The sequence below is a fragment of the Sorex araneus genome, chromosome 6 (assembly GCF_027595985.1).
Source record: "Sorex araneus isolate mSorAra2 chromosome 6, mSorAra2.pri, whole genome shotgun sequence".
Lineage (NCBI taxonomy): Eukaryota > Metazoa > Chordata > Mammalia > Eulipotyphla > Soricidae > Sorex > Sorex araneus.
The window spans coordinates 120,140,357-120,163,033 of record NC_073307.1 but is presented as its reverse complement, the minus strand read 5'-3'; the positions used below and the strand labels follow the sequence as shown (position 1 = coordinate 120,163,033).

Sequence of the window (22,677 nt, the reverse complement as noted above, 5' to 3'; positions counted from 1 at the left end):
AAGCATCAGATGAAAGATGGACTTTCCTTGATATCTGAGGAGAAAACTTGAAATTTTAAACATTTAAAAATGTATGTTTCTGGGCTCGGAGCATGCATCATGTGCAGGTCTCCAGCACCGCCAGGAGGGGGCCCCCCAAGCACAGATCCAAATACCACGTGGTGTGACGTCAAAACATTCCTCACCCCATTCCCCAGTGAAGTAGCTGGGACTAGAGATACAGTTCAGTAGTAGGGTACATGCCTCACATACATTAGACCTCGGGTTCCATCCCTGGTCTCACAAACAGCATAGAGCAATCACAGCCAACCAACCTTACTTGCTCCCCTTCCCCCCCACCCCTTACCTTCACTAAATAGCCCTGTTACCCACCCCAGGCTTTTGACAACCAAAATAAAAATTCCTTTTCTTTAGGTTAAAATATATGTTGCTGTTTTTGTTTTGTTTGTGCTTTTGGGCCACACTGGCTGTGCTCAGTCAGGATTCCTAACAGCCACGGGTCAGTGCCGGTGGGCTCGGGGACCATACAGGATGCTGGGGATCAAACTTGGGTCTGCTGCATGTAAGGCGAGTGCCTTATCCCTCTATTACCCCTCCAGCCCCCTAAAGTATGTGTTTGTTTTGTTTTTTATTTTTCCCCTTCCCTTTGTTATTTGTGCAATGGCCAGGGATAACTACACTTGGTCTGGTACTTGAACATTTCCTTGATTGTGATGCTTACATACTGATTTTAGTGTTTGCTGGAGGTTACACCCTTCATAGCACTCACACACTGGTTTCTGGTGCACCAGAGATTCCATCTCGCATCCCAAACTGTAGAGCCACTGGGATCACCTCAGTATGTGGAGTGGTATCAGGGAAGGAATTCTCAGCCTTATGGTAGCATTATTTGAGGGCAGATGATCCAACTCTGAGCTTTCTGGGACCATAAAATTTTTTAAGAATAAAGTGTTTTTGTTAGGATTTAGCAGATAACTATTGCAAGTTGGTATTGCCAAAATAAGGAGAACTTGAACTCTGGTTCTATTTTCATTATTTAAAAGGTTCTTCTTTAAATTTCATTTTAATTTTTGAGGTACAGGAATCAAACCCAGCACCTTACACATGCAAGGCATGTGTTATATTCCCGAGCTACATTCCTCACCCTTGAACTATTCTTTTTTTTGCGGGGGGAGGGATCACACCTGGCTCTGCACTCAGGGATTACCCCGGTGGTGCTCAGGGGACCATATGAGATGCTGGGAATCAAACCGGGGTCAGCTGCGTGCAAGGGCTTGAAATTCCCGCTTTTTACGGGTTTGAAATTCTTGACCATGACCTCAGTATAAAGAATATATTTAGGAGATGCCAGAAATATTTATCCCCCCGCACATGCCATTACCAGAAGAAAGTAGAAGCAAATATGCATATGTGATCATTTGTATCTTATGAGATTTTAAAAAAGAGGCACTCAAGAAAAGTTTGGTCTTGAGCTGGGCAGTCTCATGGACAATGCCAAACTCTATTAGATAAGAAAGCGTCTTATATGGGTCTTAAATTCCAGCTTGATTTATGCTTGATGTCATTGTGTAACAGATCTGGGAATGATAATTGGCAATTAGTCCTTATTAAGAAAAACATGAGATCACGCAGATGGTCAAGAATAATACCACACACGTGGCTCAGTATGATAGAAAAGCATGGTTCAGTTCAGTGAAACAGCTACATGTGTAGCAAAAGTCACTTAAAGAGGGCACTGTTTATCATACTAACTTTGTGCCAGAGTTTCCAGGTGTAGTCTATCTCCATGGATTTTTTTATTAGAGTGTTATAGTTGTTTGGATCCTTAAGTCTTTTTGAACTTAATAAGGTAATAGAGGTAGGAGGGCAGGTAACAAAATGGGGTGCTTCTGACTTAGGACTTGACCTTGAATAAAATCTCTTGTTCTAACACTAAATCAGTTAAGATTCTTAAGAATCAGGCTTGCTTTTCAAAACTCTGTGTTCTCCCTTGAACATGCATGTCGCTTGTCTTATGTTTCTTTACCTATTTCCACTCTGGAGAAGCCTGTGTCTCTCTTGAACACACGCTTCTCCCTTTCTCTCCCATCACATCTTTCTAAGTAAGTTTTAGTAAAGACTTTCTCAATTCACTCCCCACTACCAATGGTGAAAAAAAGATTCTTATGAATCAGTCAAGATTTTTTGGGGGAAATGGGGGGTCACACCCAGCAGTGCTCATGGGTTACTCCTGGTGGTGCTTGGGGTACCATATGGGATGCTGGGGATTGAACCCGGATCAGTGCCCTCCCCGATGTGCTATCGCTCCAGCCCCATCAGTTAACATTATTAAGACATGAAAAGAACCATGTTGCTAATTCATATCTTGAGCTAGTTTGTTGAATCAAATAATCTCTGTTTTTGGTTTTGGGACCACACCTAGTCGTGCTCAGGGCTTACTATCAGTTTTGTGCTCAGGAATCATTCCTGGTGGGCTTAATGACCATATGGGTTACAAAGGATTGAACCCCAGTCATCTGCATGCAAGACATGCTCTTTACCTGCTATATTATCTCTCCAGCCCTACTTATTTTTATCAGTTGTGTTGAGGTGCTATAATTTTCAACAGTTAATTATATTTTTTATGTATACATTGTCCCATCACCACATTCATCAGAGTGCCTATTCCTCTCCACCAGTGTCACAAGGAATACATGTGTCCCAGCCACCCATGTAAGCTCTGTTTTGTAGACAAAAATCTCCAGTTCCAATTACTTTGGCAAATTGTTATTCCCTTAGTGTGTTTCTTAAATCTCATATATGAAAGAGCTCTTATTTTTATTTATTATAGAGTTGGTGACACCTGCATATATAGGTGATTAAAACTAAATTGAAATTACACAAAACTAAATCAATAATAAGTGGGGAAAAAACTTTTCAAAACTATTTCTTTTTGTAGATATATAAAACCTGAAGATTAATAGTGTAAATTATATTATGCTAATACATTTTAAAATTAACATGAAATAGATAAACCCTGCAAATGCACAATTTTGTAAGACTGAAGAGAGGTGAATTAAGAAAATTTTAAGGGCTGAATTGGTATTATAGTGGGTAGGGCACTTTCCTTTTACATGACCAACCCGTGTTCAATCCTCGAAACCACATATGATCCCCCAATCCCCACCAAGGGGCTTGAATACCGAGCAAAGAGTAAGCCCTGAGCATGGAGTGGTATGTCCCCCCCCCAAAAAAAAAAAGAACCCTAAGAAAAATCAGAATAGGCCTATAAAAGTATAAAAATATTTTTTAGGAGCTGGAGTAATAGCACAGCGGGTAGGGCATTTGCCTTGCACGCGGCCGACCCGGGTTCGAATCCCAGCATCCCATATGGTCCCCTGAGCACCACCAGGAGTAATTCCTGAGTGCAGAGCCAGGAGTAACTCCTGTGCATCACCGGGTATGACCCAAAAAGAAAAAAGAAAAAAAAATATATGTGTATATGTATATATATATATGTATATATATACATATATATAAAATCCTAAAAAGAGAATATAGGCTTTATGTTATAAAATACTACATTAAGGGTGCAAGAGGGAAACTGGGGACATTGGTGGAGGGAAGTGAACACTGGTAAAGGGATTGTTGCTGTAACATTGTATACCTGAAACTTAATTTTAATTTTGTAAAGTTGTAATTCATAGTGATTCAGTTTTTAAAAAAAATTATTTATTTATTTATTTTTGCTTTTTGGTTCACACCCAGCGAAGCACAGGGGTAATTACTCCTGGCTCATGCACTCAGGAATTACTCCTGGTGGTACTTGGGTGACTATATGGGATGCTGGGAAACGAACCCGGATTGGCTGCATGCAAGGCAAACGTCTTACCCGCTGTGCTATTGCTCCAGCCCCCCCCAAATTTTTTTTTAATTTTACTTAATTTTATTGAATCACCGTGAGAAAAAAAAAAAAGCTTTCAGGTTTGTCTCAGTCATACAGTGATTGAACCCTCATCCCTTCACCAGTGCACATGTTCCACCAAGAACCCCAATATACCCCCTCCCACCCAGCCCCCACCTAAGTAGCTAATGATCTTCATTTTATTCTCTATACTTTGAGTACATTTAGTATTTCAATAGAGAACTCACTATTATTGTTTGGAATTTTCCCCCAACAATCAGGCCTGCTGAAAAGGCATCATTTAATAATTTCTTTTCATTGCTAAGAATGAAGATTCTATGAGCTGTTGCGGCCGCGCGGTTTTAGATTTCTGATAATTTAGTTCAGTTCACAGTCTAGATGCATTTCTGTAAGAAGCCGCTCTGGGTGCCAGAATGGGTTAGAAGACCTCTTGGATCATAGTCTTTAGGAGCAGAGGGTCTGTTTCTCGAGCAGCAGCTCCGGATCTTATCTGGGCCAAGGGCGTGCTGGTACCGCCCCCATCCCATGATCGCCTATGAGCCACAGCATTGCAAAGTTCCTACCTCTGGGTGGAAGTTTTAGGGGGTGGCTCTCTCCATGTGGATGATGCCATTTTCCTCGCAGAAAAACAGGGTGGAAAGGGAAAATCCCTCCCTGGGCGGCACGTAGTTGTAGTACAGCTCACAGTCTAGATGCATGTCTGTAAGAAGCCGCTCTGGGTGCCAAAATGGGTTAGAAGATCTCTTGGATCATAGTCTTTAGGAGCAGAGGGCCTCCCAATTTTTTTTTTTTCTTTTTGGGTCACACCCGGCCATGCACAGGGGTTACTCCTGGCTCTGCACTCAGGAATTACCCCTGGCGGTGCTCAGGGGACCATATGGGATGCTGGGAATCGAACCCAGGCCGGCCGAGTGCAAGGCAAATGCCTTACCCGCTATGCTATCACTCCAGTCCCCCCAATTTTTTTTTTTTTTAAGAAAGAAAATAATAGGGTCAGAGTGATAGGGTAGGGTGCTTGTCTTGCATGTGACCAGCTATTCTGGCACCATCCATGGTCTCCTGAGCACAAAGTCAGGAATAAACCTTCCCTCTACCCCCCCAAATATATAACCAGCTCTGTTATATATATACACACACATTATATAGTTAATGCTTATGTATCTGCATTAGTGAATAAAACATTCTAATAATAATCTCTATAGGTGTTAAAAAAAATCACCTGAATAAACAACGTTCAATACAAATGAAACATTAATTCATTTTTTGGTTTATTTTAAAAGATGATGCCTATGGGCCGGAGCGATAGCACAGCGGGTAGGGCGTTTGCCTTGCACGCGGCCGACCCGGGTTCGATCCCCGGCGTCCCATATGGTCCCCCAAGCACTGCCAGGAGCAATTCCTGAGTGCAAAGCCAGGAGTAACCCCTGAGCATCGCTGGGTGTGACCCAAAAAGCAAAAAAAAAAAAAAAAAAAAAGATGATGCCTAAAAGAGTGAGCCTCTACACTTATGTGATCAGCACTGCAGATACCACTGGGGTTTGAAATGAGGGCCTTAAATATGCCTTAAGCAACTAAGTCATCTTCTGGACCCTGGTGCTGGGGATCAAGCCAGGGCCTCACTGATTATAATGCATGCACACTGGCACCCCACTCCATCCCATGTCCAAGTCTCACACACTATTTTTGTTATTTCCAGCACAAATAACTACGTCAGCTTGCAGTTTTAGAAACTTTTTCTTGACATGCTGTGCCTTTTGAGACTAGGAACGTTTGTCTCATTATTTGCTCTTACCTCATTTGGGTAGTTTTGTTTCTTTTCCTAAACAGTAGTAACCTGCTTTGCAAGGGCTCATTTCAGAATGTTTTTGTTAGAGATTTGTTTTGTTTCATTTTGTTTTGTTTTGTTTTGTTTCGGGGCCACACCTGGCTGTGCTCAGGGCCCACTCCTGATTGTGCACTGAGGGATCATTCCTGGGGTGGAGATGGAGGATCATACGGAGTGCTGGGGGTCAAACCTAGGTTGACCATTGTGCAAGGCCTTACCCTCTGTTCTATATCTCTGCTCCCTAGAGTTCTAATTGATAATGACAATGACTGCTGTAAGTTCTGGACATGGTATTAGTTATTTGTGGTTTCTAACCAGCTCTGTTAAACTTGAGTGGCCCTCCTCCCCCTTGTGAATTTTAGTGCATTTGTTATATCTCACAGACATTTCAGATTTTCTAGTAAGTTAGATTTTTTTTAAGTCTAGTAAGTTAGATTTTAATACTACCAAATACTACCATGTAGTTATTGAAACAGTTATTAACTGTTCTTCCCCACATAGCATCTTATTTTATTGTTGCCAAGGAATCTTGATTTTTTTATTTTACAGGGAGATATGTTAGGGCCTAAGGAGAAATTAACTGAAATTTGTTTTGTTTGCTTTACATTTTTTGGTATACTCCAGGCTCAATGCTCAAGGGTCACTCCCAGCTGTGCTCAGGGGATCTTATAGTGCTCAAGATCTGGTCCAGGGCTCCCACACTCCACTGTAGTCCTTGTAGTCATCTACTCAGCCTTGGATTTGAAATTTTGAGCAGTGAACAGGGTCCTGGAACAATCTCAGTGATACTCAACCAAGACAAATGACTCAGTGCTAGACAGAAGTTACACTGCTTGGGACCTGCAATATTGGGGACTACCAGGTTCACCCAGCAGTGCTCAGGGGTTACTCCAGGCTCTGCACTCAGGAATCATTCCTGGTATGGTGCTCAGGGACCATACAAGATGCCAGGGATCAAACCATGGTTGGCTGTGTGCAAAGCAAGTGCCCTTCCTATGATATACTATCACTCTGGTCCTAAGATGAATTTTACACTTACAGAAAAGATTTTTACAAAATCATAGTTTTTCTAAGAACATTTGAGGGAAAAAAAAAGTTTAAGATTTATATGAGATACAGTACAGAGGGTGGGGCGCTTGCCTTGTGTGTGGCCAACCAGGTTCAATCCCCAGCATTTCACATGGTCCGCCGAGGCCCACCAGGAGTGACCCTGAGCACAGAGTAAGTTATATATATTCTTCCAGTGCTGGGCATCTAAACCCATGCCTCACACATGTGAGGTATGTCCTCTGTCACTGGGCCACATCTCCTACGCAATCCCCTCTCCCACTACTGGAGGCCAGGTGTTTGTTTTTTTTTTAATGGGTTTTGTTAGAAGTCATTCTTTGTGTATTGTTGAATATTTTTAAGTCTTTAAGATATCAGAGTGGACAATCCTTAACTGCTACCGCTGAACGATTTCTTAGCCATGTTTTCCATTCTTTAGTTCATATTTAATAGAGAAAAGAAGAAATAGAAGCAAAAAATGGGAATGTCTTCTAGTTACTAACATTCCTTTGAGGATAGAAGCTAGTAAACATGACAAGGTTTTCTTGACTGTCTTGTCCAATGCTATCTTCCCGTTCGGCTGTCTTGAATTTAGCTTACAGAAACTGTTCTATTCTACCAGTATTTAGTACCCTGAGCAGCCTGCTCATGGGGTGTCTTAGTGTACACTGACTTATGTATGGATTTGGGCACCTCTTCTCCACAGTGTTTCACAGACTTCCTTTGGAAATACCTGCCTCATCTGCAGGGTAAGTAGCATTTTCTTCACTCCTGATCAGTCATTAGTCATGAGTGCAAGTTTATATGCTGAGGGCTTGTGCTAAATGTTAAAGACTTTTCTGCCACAAAAATCCAAAATAATGATAAATTTTGTTAGTTTTTGAATTAAGGCCTTCCTGCATAGGACTTGTATATGGCTTCAGAATTTATGCCTTAAATTCTACTGGGAAAGTTAGTGGATAAATAAATACATAATTTGTCTCAAACATTAGGTAATTTCAACAACAGATTTTTTTTTTTAATTAAAAGAAAGGTAGGAGAAGTGAATTTGTTTGGCTTTCTGTGGTTATTCTAAAAGGTATCTCTAACATTGCCGATAAATAAGGAAGTGTTTTGATTCTACCCACATTTTTAAGAATGCAGTTTTACCGTCCTTCAGATTGACTTTTGTTGCTTATGTCTGCCAGTAGCATTTTCATCTTTCTTTTCACCTTCCTTCCCTTTCCCTCCATTGTTGTTGTTGCTGTTGCTGCTGCTTCTGCAAAGGATGAGACAAGGGGAGTGGGTGCATGTGGGGGATGGCAGGGACCTTTCACACGCACCTGCTTCAGGTGCTCCCTGGGGGTCACTGTGGTGCTCATACATTTGTTAGTCAAAGGTCGCACTGCTCTCACACACCTGATTTGATGGGCCGAGATTCAGCATACTTTGTTGTAGCACTCAGGATCCAAATAGTAGAGCCCTCAGGATAGTGCTTGGATCAAACTCACAGCCTCAGGCTTACAGTGAGGCAGGTGTATTTTACCACTAAGCTGCCCCCCTGGATCCTGTATTTTCATCACTTAATGATTACGATATTTTAATGATTTTGAAGCATTTTCTTCTCTCTCTCTCTCTCTCTCTCTCTCTCTCTCTCTCTCTTTCTCTCTCCCTCCCTCCCTCCCTCCCTTCCTTCCTTCCTTTATAAATAGTTATACTTTGATGTCCTATTTTAGTTCTAAAGGTTTTTCTCTTTTGAAACTAATGTTTATATAAACTTATTTAACTCCTTGTGATATTTATATTTAGAAAGGATAAACCTGCTCATGACTTGGGTCCAGAATCGAGCCTTATATTTGTGAAGCTTGCAGTCCACCAGTGAACTGTCCCCCTAGCCCCTACAACTTTAAGAAAATGTGTTCTGATTGTGGTTGTAGAGATTTTCTGAAGCTTAAATAAAATGTGCTGCTCTGAGTAGGCTTTAAAGATATAGGACCTGTGGTCTGGCGGGAGAGCTCAAAGAATTAGTGTGTGTGCTTTGCATGCATTAGGCCTGAGTTGGACTCTGAGCACTTGCATGTCCCCAGCACTGCTGGGAGTAGCCCTTGAGCACTACAGGGTGTGGCCCCTCCCCCTAAAAAGAGAAAAGTTCTGTATTATGCACAGAGCTTGGCAGAGAGCTTCACAAAGACTTTTGTGAATTGTTTAATGAATTTCCCAAGTTTGTGCTGAATGACATGAAATGAAGCCTTCACTCATATAGTTGTTTGAAATGTCACTCCTGTTTCAGAGATTGGCCCTTCTTAAAAATTATTATGATGATGAAAGGAAATCATGTGGGTGGAGCCACTCATCTACATGAGACTGATCCAGTTTCTAAGTAATAGTCTATAAGCAGTTGGTTCTGCTCAGGCGCTGTAGTTTACTCTGTATCACAAGTGTCAGTCCACAGAAGATGTAGGTCTCAGCAAGTAACATCGTAAACTAAAAATGCTTGGCAAACTAGAGACATGGTTTAAAGGACTGGAGCACATGCCATGTGGAAGTCCGGGGTCCAATCTCAGTGTCCAGTGTCCAGTCCTCAATGTCCAGTCCACAATATCTCCCATGCACTGCCGAGCACGTGCCTGTGTGTGTCCCACTGAAAATGTTTGGCTGGTGATTCACTTTTGCTCGTGAAAGTCAGGCCAGAAAATTATTTTGTATTTTACTTTGTGATTCACTTATATAATAAAATACATGAATTAACACATTACTCCAGGACCATTGGTCATACTTGGCTATGTTTTAACACAAGTTACAGTGTCCCTGTTAGTTTGGTAATTATATAAAGATGGCTTTTTTTCCAGCCACACCTGGTGGTGCTCAGCACTTACTCCTGGAGAAGCTCAGGGGACCATATGAGGTGCCGGGATTGAACCCTGGTCACACATGTACAAGGCAAATGCCCTGCCTGCTGTACTATCAATAACTCCAGCCCCTAAAGATGACTTTTATATTGGTAGTGTATAGTAAGTAGTGCTCTTTGATAATAGTGGCCTATACTGCCATTGAATTGTTAGATCCAGTAGGTGGAATATTAGTTTGCTAGTACTTGAAAAGTTGTATTCCCTAAGCTGATTGCTTTAGCTGGTTTTGTTTAAGATTCTTTCTCAAAAATCAATGTTACTTTTCAGTTGCTGCTAATTGGGAACTATAAAAGGCACTTCTGCATGTGGGGACTTGGTATCTGTCAGTTTGATACAACTCTTATTTAGCGCTACTGTTGTTGTGCTCTGTGACTATGCCCAGTAGACAAGGGGCAGTGGAACCCAGGGCCTCAATATGCAAAGCTTGTGCTCTATCACTTGAGCCATATTCCCAATACCTTAACTCTTCTTAATGCAATACTTGTTATATATATATATATATATATATATATGTTTTAATTTCTCAAAATACTTGAGGGGACTTGAGAGAGAGTATAGGGTTTAAGGTCTTGCTTGCCTTGTATGCACATGTCTCCCATACCACATGGTCCACCAAGCACCACCAGGTATGGCCCAGAATCCCTCCCTTGGGGGAAAAAGTTGCTTGATTTTTTGTTTGTTTGATTCTGGGCCACATCCAGTGGTTCAGGAATCACTTCTGGTGAGGCTTGCCAGACCATAAGGGGTGCTGGGTATCTAACCAAGGTCAGTCATGTGCAAGGCAAATGCCCTACCCACTGTACTATTTCTCCATCCCCAACATCCCATATGGTTCCCCAAGCACCATCAGGAGTGATTCCTGAGTGCAGAGCCAGGAGTAACCCCTAAGCATCACCAGGTGTGAGCTCCCCCCCCCCACACACACACACACAAATTGCTTGAAAAGTGATCAAGAATCTTCCAAATCCACTTATCTCTTAAGGTGTCAAGTTCCTTGAATTTTTAACTTTGGGGGAACAGGGGGGATGATATTTTATAATTCAGGCATTAGACTTTTTGTTTGGGCGCCATACCCAATGGTGTTTGGGGATCCTGCTGTACTATAGCTCAGAATTAGATTTTGTAGAAAATAAATGAATTTTAGCATTTAGTATTTAGATATGTACATATTAAGTAGATATGTACATACCAGTTACAGGTATGGCACTTGCCTTGCATGTAGCTGACTAGGTTCATTCCCTAGTACCACCTGTTACTTGTAGCCCATAAACCAAAAAGGAAAATGCCACACGGTGGTTGGTGGGTTTCCTGTGACTATGGGGAAGATTTCAAGTCAAGGTTATTATAAAATTATAAGGGGGCTGGAGCAATAGCACAGCTGTAGGTTCTTGCCTTGCACATGGCCAACCACATATGGTTCCCTGAGCTCCATCACAGTCCCTGAGCACTGCCAGATGTGGCCCCCATCAAAAAAACTTATATATATATATAAAATTAATTAAAAGAGGGCCAAAGAGATGATACAGGTGGCAAAACAGTTACCTTGCATTCAGTGCAGCAGTTAGGACCCTGGTTCAGTTCCCAGCACTATATCTATCCTAACCACTGTTTCTTAGTTTATATGATATACAGAGTTTGTTTTGGGGTCTTATTGTGAATTTACAATTTAACTTTAGGTATTCTGAGCCATTAACACAGGTTTCTGGTCCATACTAATAAGAATCCTCAGAGTGATGTAGTAAGTCAGTGGGACTGTGTGACTGTGGAATCTTTTGTTTTGTTTTATACTGGGGCCACACAGAGCAGTACTCAGGGTCACTCCTGATAGTGGTTGAGAAGTACCATGCAGGACCAGGGCTTGAACATGTGCACAGCATGTGATAGTCAGTTCATTGAGCTGACTCTCCAACGGACTTAATTATTTTCTTTAGAATTGAAGGAATGTGACAGAATCTGGAGTTACAGTATACCAATGTACATTCACAGGATTAAAATGTTATGTATCACCTGTGAACAATTGATTGTTAAATGTTGATTTTACAATATGAACCTGCAAGGATAGAAGTTCTTCAGCTAACATAAAATCAGCAAGATTCTAGTGGTCCTCTCCCAATAGAGTCACTGTGAATGAAGTGTAGCTAACCAAAGAAACTTTCCTGAGCTTTACTCTCTAGCTTTTACTTTTTAAATCTGGGGGCTATTCCTGGTGGTGCTTGAGGGATCACCATGTGCTGGATGTTGAACTCAGGACTCCCCACTTGCAAAGCCAGCACCCTAGTCCTTTGTCCCCATCCCCCTGTCCAGAATTTTTATTGGGATTTGCTTTCACAGACAAAATTGACCTGCCTTTAGTCTCCAGTTACACTAGAAATTGCAGTACTACTGCATGGTCCAGTGCCCCTACCATAAGTCACATTGTTAGATTGTCTGTAACCCATGGTCCCCAGATGTGTCAAGACAGTATTATCAGATCAGACACTGCAAGGGCTTTGAGATCAGCCAAGGACAAAGCCCAGACCACTCCCAGTAAAGTTTATTCCTATTATACTGGACTAGCTGTGAAGTATTTCGTTTGAACTTTTGAAAAATTACCTCAAGAAAAAGTACAAAAGAGAAAAAGGTCCATTTTTAAAAATATTAGTGTCTGGGGCTCGAGCGATAGCACAGCGGGTAGGGTGTTTGCCTTGCACATGGCCGACCTGGGTTCAATTCCCAGCATCCCATACAATCCCCCAAGCACCGCCAGGAGTAATTCCTGAGTGCAGTGCCAGGAGGAACCCCTGAGCATCTCTGGGTGTAACCCCCCAAAAAAAACATATATATATACATATATATATGTATATATATATTAGTGTCTGCCCAAAATTTCTTGCTGACATAATTTCAAGTGAGAAGGGCAACATGGAGTAGTGTAAAAGGAATTACTCACCTATGTATGGTTTGGACCATTACTCATGTTATAAACAAGGAATTGAGGGGATACTTATGATACCTATACTATGAAAGACAAAATTTTGTATTGTACTAGAGAATAAGTTAGAATTTTTTTGACAGAGGGATAGATTATTTTTAAATTAATAACACATTGGTTTTAAGTTGTCTTGATAAAATTTTCTGATTTGCAGCTTGCAGTTTTTCTTTTTTAGTCTGTTGTGAGAAACCAAAATTAGATAGATTTCAGAACTCCCTTGACAAATAAAAAAAAAAAGACAAAACCAAGCTGAAATCACATCAGTTAATTATGGCAACATTTTTCAATACATATTTGGCTGTCCCATTAGATAAAGGAACAGTATCTTTAAAGAATTGTACTCTTTAAGGACCTTAGCTTAATACTTCTGAATTCCAAATCTGAAGTGTGGTAGCTACTCAGGTAAATTGGAAGCACTGATAATGTTGAAATCTGTGATTGCAAAGTACTTCACGTTGTTACTCACTTTTCAATACTTCCATTTCAATACTACCTCCCTTCAAGGCTATAGAGCTTTAGTAGTTTAGTCTTCTCACTTTTCAGGCAGTAGAGATAATGATTTTATCTTTCATTTAGCTTAACCAAATAATTTTTACATTATAGATATATTTTACATCTCTTTTATTTGTAAACAGTTTCAGTAATTACCTGCCCACATCCCAGCAGAATGTAAAAGAAAGTTCCAGAGCAGCACATCTGACAGATGTCTAAGGTGGCTGTGCACCTGGACATTTTTTTTTTTTCCTTTTTGGCTCATACCCAGCGATGCACAGGGGTTACTCCTGGTTCATGTACTCAGGAATTACCCCTGGTGGTGCTTAGGGGACCATATGGGATGCTGGGAATTGAACCCGGATTGGCCGTGTGCAAGGCAAATGCCCTACCCACTGTGCTATTGCTCCAGCCCCAGTTCTATTAGTTTCTGACACATCATTCAATAGTTTGTTCCTGTAGTGAGGTTGCAAAGAAGTACCTAATTCATTCTCTTCAGGAAAGTATGTGTTTAAGTTGATAACAGTAGGAAAGAAGATAGTATTTGCATTTGTTGTGCCTTGTTTTGGAAATTATATACGGTTACGAGAATAGGTCATTAATGACTAGTCTTAACTATAATGATAGAGAGAAGACAGAATTTGTTATCCAAGAACATTAAACTTTGTAGGGAGAAGGGGTTAGGTTTGGGGGCCAGTCTCGGTCTGGAATAGAGAACCCAAGTAGGCCATATGCAAGGCAAGCATCAGCTACAAAGGGTGAATTTGTGTGGGTAGTGAACTTTTCCTGACTCTGGTCCCAAGTCACCAACCCTGACTTTGGTTCCAAGTGCTTGGAATCAAACCAAGTAGGCCTCAAACTACTCCTGTAATATCACTTGATGTATACTTTGTTTAACCCCTGTGCAATCTCTTACAATCTCTAGACCCAAGAGCATTAAACTCTTTGTTAATTTAGAATGATTTAAGAATTTAGGGCGGGTAGAGCTCTTTCCGTAAAAAGCTGCATCAGGGCTGGAGTGATAGTATAGCAAGGGAGGGCCCTTGGCTTGAACATGGCCAACCAAGGTTCGACCCCCAGCATCCCATATATTCCATATAGTCCCCTGAGCTAGCCAGGAGTGATTCCTGCATACTACCAGGTTTGACCCAAAAAGGAGGGGGTGGAGATAAAAGATGCATCATCTAACAATGTAGTTAAAGTACCTAAGCCATTTGTAAATCCTTAAGGAAACTTGTGATTAGTATAATTTGTGTAAATGTAAAGTAGACCATTATGTTTTAGGGATGAATTTGGGATGTTGTGATAAGGCCAGCAAAAGTAGAAGTTTACTAGCAACAAAATGATCAAATGGCAGAATCACAGATAGTTTTACAGCAGTGTTTCATCCTCCCCAATATCTCCTCTTGCATCATCTGCCTGTATGTATTTTCTTCTTTTTGGCCCACACCCGCAGATGATCAGGGCTTACTCCTGGCTCTGTGCTCATTGGGGGACCATTTGTGGTGCCAGGGATTGAGTCCGGATCAGCCATGTGCAAGGCAATGCCTTGCTGGCTATACTTTTTCTCCAGTCCGAGCATCTTCCTTTCTTAACACCTACCCCCATCCAGAACTGTTAGTACCTGTTAATAGATTCTACTCTGTGTTTCTGTGCTGTATATCTTTACTTTAATCATAAAAAGCATTTTTCCCCTCCTCTTAAGAGGCAGTTTTCATTCACATAAAGGTCTTTTATCCACTGGAGAATGGACTCGTGATGTTGGAGAAGATAGGACTTGAACTCAAGAGATTAGAACTTTGTAGAAAGAATGGTTTCTCAGATAAGTTTATGTTTGGGGCATAAAGGTAGAGAGGTGAGTAAATGGACCTGTCCTTATCCAAGAGCAGATGTGAACCAGAGAACAAGAAAAGCAGAGGAGACAGCAGACACTGCTTAAAAGAGGCACAGATGAAAGTGAAAGCATCTGGACCTTCCAGGTTATCTTGCTGAGGATGGGAGGTTCTTGCTTTTGAGCAGTGAGCAGTTGTGCATACAGTTAAAGTGGTGTTTAGATTCTTATTACATGAGAAAGCAGGAAGAAGGCGAATAGAAAACTTCCTCCACCTGGTGGCTTCAGTCTTTGATAATGTTCCGAGAATACAGGTGTGGGAGACCCACTCTGGGCCTGTAAATGATAAAAGAGGGCAAGGGCTCCAAGAAAGAATCCCGTATACCTCCTATATACTCTAGGAAAGTATGCAGGAGGTATGGCACTTACCATGCATGCCGCTCACCCGGGTTCAGATCCCTTGCACTACCAGGTGTGACCACCAGGAAAAAATCAATCAAAAGAATGGAGGATTTTCACTAGGTTGTGACAGGAAAACCTTGAAAGTTAGAAGTCCTGAGGATATGTGTGTGATGGGTGAGACCATCTTTGCTGGCAGCCTTTAGACAGCACAGAGAGAAGGGCAAGAAGATGGATCTGAGAACCAGAATGTTCACTGGGGGCTGGAGAGATAGTAGTGGGCTGAAGTGCTTGCTTTGCATCCCACTGACCCCCATTCAAGTCCCTAGTAACACATAATGGTCCTTAAATCACTGCCAAGAGTGGTCCCTGCGGCAGTAGCACCTGACCACCTTCAGGCGTTGTTGCCTGCCAGAGGAATGAGTGGAGATTAGTCTTGAGTTAACCAATTTATAATGTGATACACATTTGCAGCTCACATTCAGAGTAGACAATAAAGCTTAAATATATTTATTAAGCCCTATGTGATATTCTACCAAAGTTGAACATCGGGGCTGGAGTGATAGCACAGCAGGTAGGGCGTTTGCCTTACACGTGGCTGACCCGGGTTCAATTCCCAGCATCCCATATGGTCCCCTGAGCATCGCCAGGAGGAATTCCTGAGTGCAGAGCCAGGAGTAATCCCTAAGCATTGCCGGGGTGAACCAAAAAGCTTTAAAAAAAAAAAAAAACTAAACATCAAAAAGCCCTTTATTTATTTATTGTTGATTAGGTCCTTAAGTGAAGGACACAGATAGTCATAAAAGTATCTATCTTTATATTAAAGGGAGGGAAAATATCTACTGAATGTGTAATTAAATGTGAACAGAAATCACTATAGCAAAGAATCTGAGAAGTTTATTAGTTGTATTTGTTCTGTGTCATTCTCTGTTGCTCATTTGTTCTTTTCCGTTCTTTTGGGAAGTAGGGGAGAAATAAGACATCTATCTTACAAGAAGATGTCTGCCTTCTTATTGTAAACTATACATGGGAAATACTACCTGTTCTTAGTCCTCGTGCTGGCTTTTCCAGTGGGCTCCTGTCTTTTGCTTAGCCAGGAAACTTGGAAATAGATTTGATCTGAATTAGATGGTTTCCTTGACACAAATGCTGAAGATTTAGCAATCATTATAAATCTGTAGAGAGGCAGCCCTGCCTCATAGAATAAATAGCTCCTTGTTCAAGCCTGTAAGTAGAGAAAGCTGAGAAATACAAACTGATGATACCCTTGCAGGAAAAGTGTTATGTGAGGGGGCTGGAGCAATAGCATGGTGGGTAGGGTGTTTGCCTTGCACGCAGCTGAGCCAGGTTCAATTCCCATATGGTCCCCCGAGCACTGCAGGAGTAATTCCTGAGTGCAGAGCCAGGAGTAACCCCTGAGCATCGCTGGGTGTGACCCAAAACAAGAAAAAAGAAAGAAAAGGATATGTGAATTAACCCGAATTTTGATGTTATTTTTATGAAATTATAACATTTATAATTTCATTTCTCTCCACTTTGAAAGTGTTTACTCATTTTGCCCTATTTCTGAAGGTTCCTGTTTTGAAACTAGAAAGTTTTATATTTAAGTGGTTTTACCTTTTTTTTTTTTTCCCTGCAGGCCCCAGCAGGGATGGCACAATCAGCGAGGACACTATCAGGGCCTCTCTCATCTCGGCAGTCAGTGACAAACTGAGATGGCGGATGAAGGAGGAAATGGATCGTGCTCAGGCAGAGCTCAACGCTTTAAAACGAACAGAAGAAGACCTGAAAAAAGGCCACCAGAAATTGGAAGAGATGGTTACTCGTTTAGATCAAGAAGTAGTAAGTAACTCACTAAATACTTGAGATTTTTAGATTGAATTGTAGCCCTGGCAAAATGTTCTTGATTACCCTAGACATTGTGTGTATAGTAAATGTGTAACTTCTCTGTACCTTTGTTAAAAGTGGAGCTTACATTAATTTTTAATTTGGTCGTTGATGGAAGTTGTACTGTAGAAGCATTTTTGCTCACACCTCGGTGGTGGGGGGGTGATGTTTTGACCCAGAAGAGTACTATTTCAGTGCTTGTTGTGCCATCAGAAATAATTTGAGGGCTAGAGCAATAGCACAGCAGGTAGGGTGTTTGCCTTGCACGCGACCGACCCGAGTTCGATTCCCAGCATCCCATATGGTCCCCCGAACACTGCCAGGAGTAATTCCTGAGTGCAGAGCCAGCAGTAACCCCTGTGCATCGCCGGGTGTGACCCAAAAAGGAAATAATTTAAGAGTTCCAAACCACAATAAAAATCTTGGCAGATGTTGGGTGTAGACTGATTTGGTAATTCAGGGATAACTGGGTGACTTAAAAGTTGTATATATGCAAAGTTAACTCTGTGACTTTTACTGATGAAGTGGAGGCACTAGCATTTTATTCCAATGAAGGAGAGTTTAGTCCAAATAAAATACTCTTTTTTTTTTTTTTTTTTTTTTTGCTTTTTGGGTCACACCTGGCAAGGCACAGGGGTTACTCCTGGCTTTGCACTCAGGAATTACCCCTGGCGGTGCTCAGGGGACCATATGGGATGCTGGGATTCGAACCCGGGTCAGCCTCGTGCAAGGCAAACGCCCCCTACCCGCTGTGCTATCACTCCAGCCCCCAAAATACTCATTTTTGATGAAAGAGTAGAATTACTGAACCTCTGAAGGCCTTGGAAAAAGTGATTTGTACTGCCCAGTGATGCTCAAAAGTTGAAGAGGTAAGATCACTGCAATTCAGAGCCTGAGAACTCTTGAACTTTACTTACTTAAAGCTACTGGAGATTCTATTTGTTGAATCTTCTCTATAGACTGGAGAAAGTTGGTTGAATGGTAAATGCCCATTTGGGGAACAAAACATAATTTTCATGTAAGGAACTTCCAACTGGAAAGTATTTTTTCTAATGATTTCATTTGCAATATCAGTTGTCATAGTATCTCCAACATTATTGCTTTCATTGAGCGTTCTTAGGTCACCTCTGGTCAGTGTGTTATTGAAATATTTATAGGGAGGGGTGTTGGGAATCCAACTCTGGACATCATAAATTCCAGGTATCTGCCCTACTGCTGAGCTATATCCCTGACCTTAAACATTGCTTTTTTTTAATGACAAGTCTGTTTCTGTGGAATTGATTGTAGATAGCTAACAGGCAGATAATTATGTACAATTACTATAAAATCATCATGCTTGGACTGTTCTGTTTTCAGGCTGAGGTTGATAAAAACATAGAACTTTTGAGAAAGAAGGATGAAGAACTAAGTTCTGCTCTGGAGAAAATGGAAAATCAATCTGAAAATAATGATATTGATGAAGTTATCATTCCCACAGCCCCACTATACAAACAGATCTTAAATCTGTATGCAGAAGAAAATGCTATTGAAGATACTATCTTCTACCTGGGAGAAGCCTTGAGGCGGGGAGTGATAGACCTTGATGTTTTCCTAAAGGTATGTCATATTCTGTTGTCCAGGATTTTGTAGAGTGGGCTAGCTTGTTCTAAGAGAACAAGTGATCCATGATGGTGAACAGTCTGTAACCTTGGGAAGACTGAGGGTCAGTCTATGCAGGAGAAGAAAAATTGGCTGAAGTCTCCTCCTTACCAATCATCTCAGGCATTCTGTATTGAGCTGACCTGTCAATTCCCTGCACCACATGGTCCCCCAGGGTATTACCAGGGTTCATTTCTGAGCACTGTCATCTCCATCATCACCTCCTGCAACCCCTAATGTGTAAAATTGAATGCAATCCCATCGTACTACTGTGCTTGGGTAAGGCAGAGGTACGGTCGAACTGAGATGTATGTCTGCCCCATTCATTTCCATTAATTTTCTTAGAGTTGGTACCGAAGGCTTCTGAATGAAAGTTGTTTCAGGCTAACTGTATAGACCTAAAAATCTAGTAAACCCAGTTTATATTACTGCTTTGGTGGGTTGTGGTAGACTATGGTATTAAGAATAATAGCAGCCACGATGTGGATATTGAGTCCAGTCTGCTGCTAGTGCTCCAATATGACATGCAAAGCTGGTTGGGTCAGCTGATGACCTTATCTGTCTATGTGGGATATGCAAGGCTACAGGTCCAAGGGAGGACTCCCTCCATACACAGCCTCCTGGTTGGATGGGCATAGCATAGGGAAAGATGCACATGGACAGACAAGAGAGTGCTGTATTGACAGTGATAAAGCTACTCCTCTGTACCCTTTTCCTTTTAGCCTAGTGGAGACAAATAGCAGTTTTGTAACAAATCAAAATACAGGCTCCCTGACATCTTGTTCCTCTCAAAATAGAGCTCAGTCAATGGGGCTGGAGTGATGTGCACGTGGCTGACCCAGGTTCCCCAAGCCAGGTTCTGCAGTGTTGGTGCTTTCCCTGTGAGTTTTTACAGGTCTTCTGTGAACCTGTAAAGCTTGTAGAGATCTTTATACATCTGCCAGTGTCAGTTGAGTGGGATTTAAAAGCCATTATGTAATTAATACTGGTTTCAGAGGAAGGTTGGTAGAGGAAATGAGCTTAGAGTGAAATCCCATTTAAGTTACAAACTGATGTCATTCCTGTGCCTTAACCATTCTTAACTTTTGAAACTTTCCCCCCTTCCCAGCATGTGCGTCTTCTGTCACGTAAACAGTTCCAGCTGAGAGCACTCATGCAAAAAGCAAGAAAGACTGCCGGTCTCAGTGATCTCTACTGACTTCTCCGACATCCCCTGAAACTGAGCTCCTGAAAATTCTCTCCTCTTCCTTTCTCTTATCAGTAGGTGCCCAGAATAAGTTATTGCGGTTTATCATTCAAGTGTAAAATATTTTGAATCAATAATATATTTTCTGTTTTCTTTTAGTAAAGACTGGCTTTTATTAATGTACTTTCTATCTTCTGTAAACTTTTTGTGCTGAATGTTGGGACTGACTATGCTAAATAAAATTTGTTGCATAATTTCTCTTCTTTATTCAACATCTTTAGGAATAATACATGAATCTTTTAAGAAGTCTGGCTTTTGATTAAGCATAACCTTCATCTAAAGCTGTGTGTATACATACTCTTTTTACATTGTAAAGCTACAACTTTTTTATAGCAAATACTTGAACATAGGTATCAGCCAGCCAGTTGAAAGGATTAGCTGTAGATTTACTTGAAGAAAAGAATCCGAATTTCCATAACAGTAAATACACATCATAAATTCTTTTGAAGCAATTGGTAAGAAAGAGGCAAGTTACCAAAAAATTCTTAATTGATGCAGCCACTGACTGTCATTCAGCTTTCCCTGCTTTTCATTTTTTGGGAATTCATTCTACTCAGCAGTTTGTTATCGCTTATCTTTTCTTCAAAACTTTGAAATGATCTTTGAGTTCCTTCTGAATTTTGCTGTACTCTTCAAATAGGTCACCTCTTTTTTTTTTTTTTTTTGCTTTTTTTGGGTCACACCCAGCGATGCTCAGGGGTTACTCCTGGCTTTGCACTCAGGAATTACTCCTGGAGGTGCTCGGGGGACCATATGGGATGCCGGGGATCGAACCCAGGTCAGCCGGCGTGCAAGGCAAACGCCCTACCCGCTGTGCTATAGCTCCGGCCCAAATAGGTCACCTCTTTAGGGGTCAGCTTTACCTTAATGAGATGTGTAATGCCATTCTCTTCCAGGATACAAGGGACATAAAGGAATACTTCTTCCTTTATTCCTGAGAGACCCCGAAAGTAAAACTTTTACTTTAAAAAAGTAAAAGTAAAATCATTCCCTCCCTCTTCTACTGTTACTGTTACATTTTTGTGATGTGAGAAACAGTAGGAGAGTAACAGATTTCTCACATGAACTGTAGGCAGAAAATAGACAACCAAGACAGAACAGTGTAAAACAGACATGTTTACTGTTGAAATTCATTGGTCATATTTCCACAGAGGGCCCAGTCTCTTGCCATGTTTCTGTGTCTCATCATCATTTGTGTTTTTATCTCCTGTTCCCAAGCTGCTTCAGAATCCCTATTAATGTATTCCATTACTTTATTCCTTTGTGCCTAAACCTCCCATTTAGACCAACAGGGAACTTAGCCAGGTCTCATCTTCATCCTCCCAGAAAGACTAACAGCTAGAAGAGCTATTTAAAGTGGAGCAAGACATAGTCTTAACACTAGACAAGACAGTGTTTCCCAGTGTTTACTAGATACTGGCATTTAATTCTGTTCACACTGTAAAATGAAAGGTGACATTATTAATCTAATTGAATGTAGTAAGACTAGGCCAGGACAAAGGTCTACAAAGATTAACCTCTCCCTTCTCACCCCCAGTACGCCCTCCTTGCCTTTCTCTCTCTTCAGCAACAGCAAAGAATAGTAGATTGTAAGACAAGAGGTGCTTCACAAATCAACCTCAGAGATGACCCTCTGGGCCAGGGAAGTAGTACAGGGGGCCCATCCACAAGCTTTGCTTGCCGGAAATCTGGTTTCGATCAACAGCACTGCATGTCCTGCTGAGCACTGCTAGGTGTGGTCCCCCAAATCAGAATTGCCCCTCACATGCTTTGTTACTCATTTTTAAGCATGAACATTATAACTTAAGTTAAAAACTGGATGGACTCTCCTAAGAAAGATTCTTCCTAAAACTATTAACTCCAGATAGGGCGACAGTCCAAGAAGTATATTCTTTCTCTTTAAACGTCTCATAGTATTGGGAAGTTAGAAGAAATTATGAACAGTGTTTACAAGTACTTGTCATTAAACATCCATTTCATAGCCACTTCTCTGACAGTGCCATATAACCAAAAATGTTTCTATGAATTTCTCCTAGAAACATTAATAGGAGTTGGTTATATTAAGGTAAATAGTTATGGCTTTGGTTTGGGGGCAACACCTGGCTGTGCTTCAGGCTTACTCCTAGCTCTCTGCTAAGGAATCACTCCTGGTAGGCTCATGGGACTTTGGGGTGGCAGGGATTGAACCTAGGCCAGCCACTTGCAAGACAAGCACCTTACCAAGACAAGCATCTTACCTACTATCTACCTGGTCCCTTAGGGTAAACAAATTACAAGGGAAATAAATAATGTGAAGCAAATCCTGCCACTGAAGCAAAGACTACAATCATTTAAAGGAATAAATTGTTAACATGTGTCTACCATGTCTGATGCATTGGCTTAAGGTTCTGCAGTGAGCAAGCAAGTCCCTGGATGTTTTAAGAATTTATAGCTGAATGAACCTGAATGATGACACAAAATAATAATACAGTGGAGAAACCTAATTTTATCCCTCTGACTGATTTCAGGTTCACAACTAAATTCCAAAGTATTAAAATCACAAAACTAAT

At 41.2% G+C, this 22,677-nt stretch overlaps 1 protein-coding gene across 1 annotated transcript in view; it reads left to right on the top strand.

Annotated features, from left to right (window-relative positions):
* The window catches only part of TSG101 (tumor susceptibility 101), a 54,142-nt gene extending 33,816 nt beyond the window's left edge, over window positions 1–20,326 (top strand). Inside the window, exons 8-10 of the mRNA XM_055142228.1 lie at window positions 16,997–17,199; window positions 18,601–18,840; window positions 19,991–20,326. Of these exons, the coding sequence (XP_054998203.1) occupies window positions 16,997–17,199; window positions 18,601–18,840; window positions 19,991–20,080 (533 nt within the window). The 3' untranslated portion in view covers window positions 20,081–20,326. The remainder of the gene's footprint in view (window positions 1–16,996; window positions 17,200–18,600; window positions 18,841–19,990) is intronic.
* The last annotated feature ends 2,351 nt before the right edge of the window (window positions 20,327–22,677 follow it).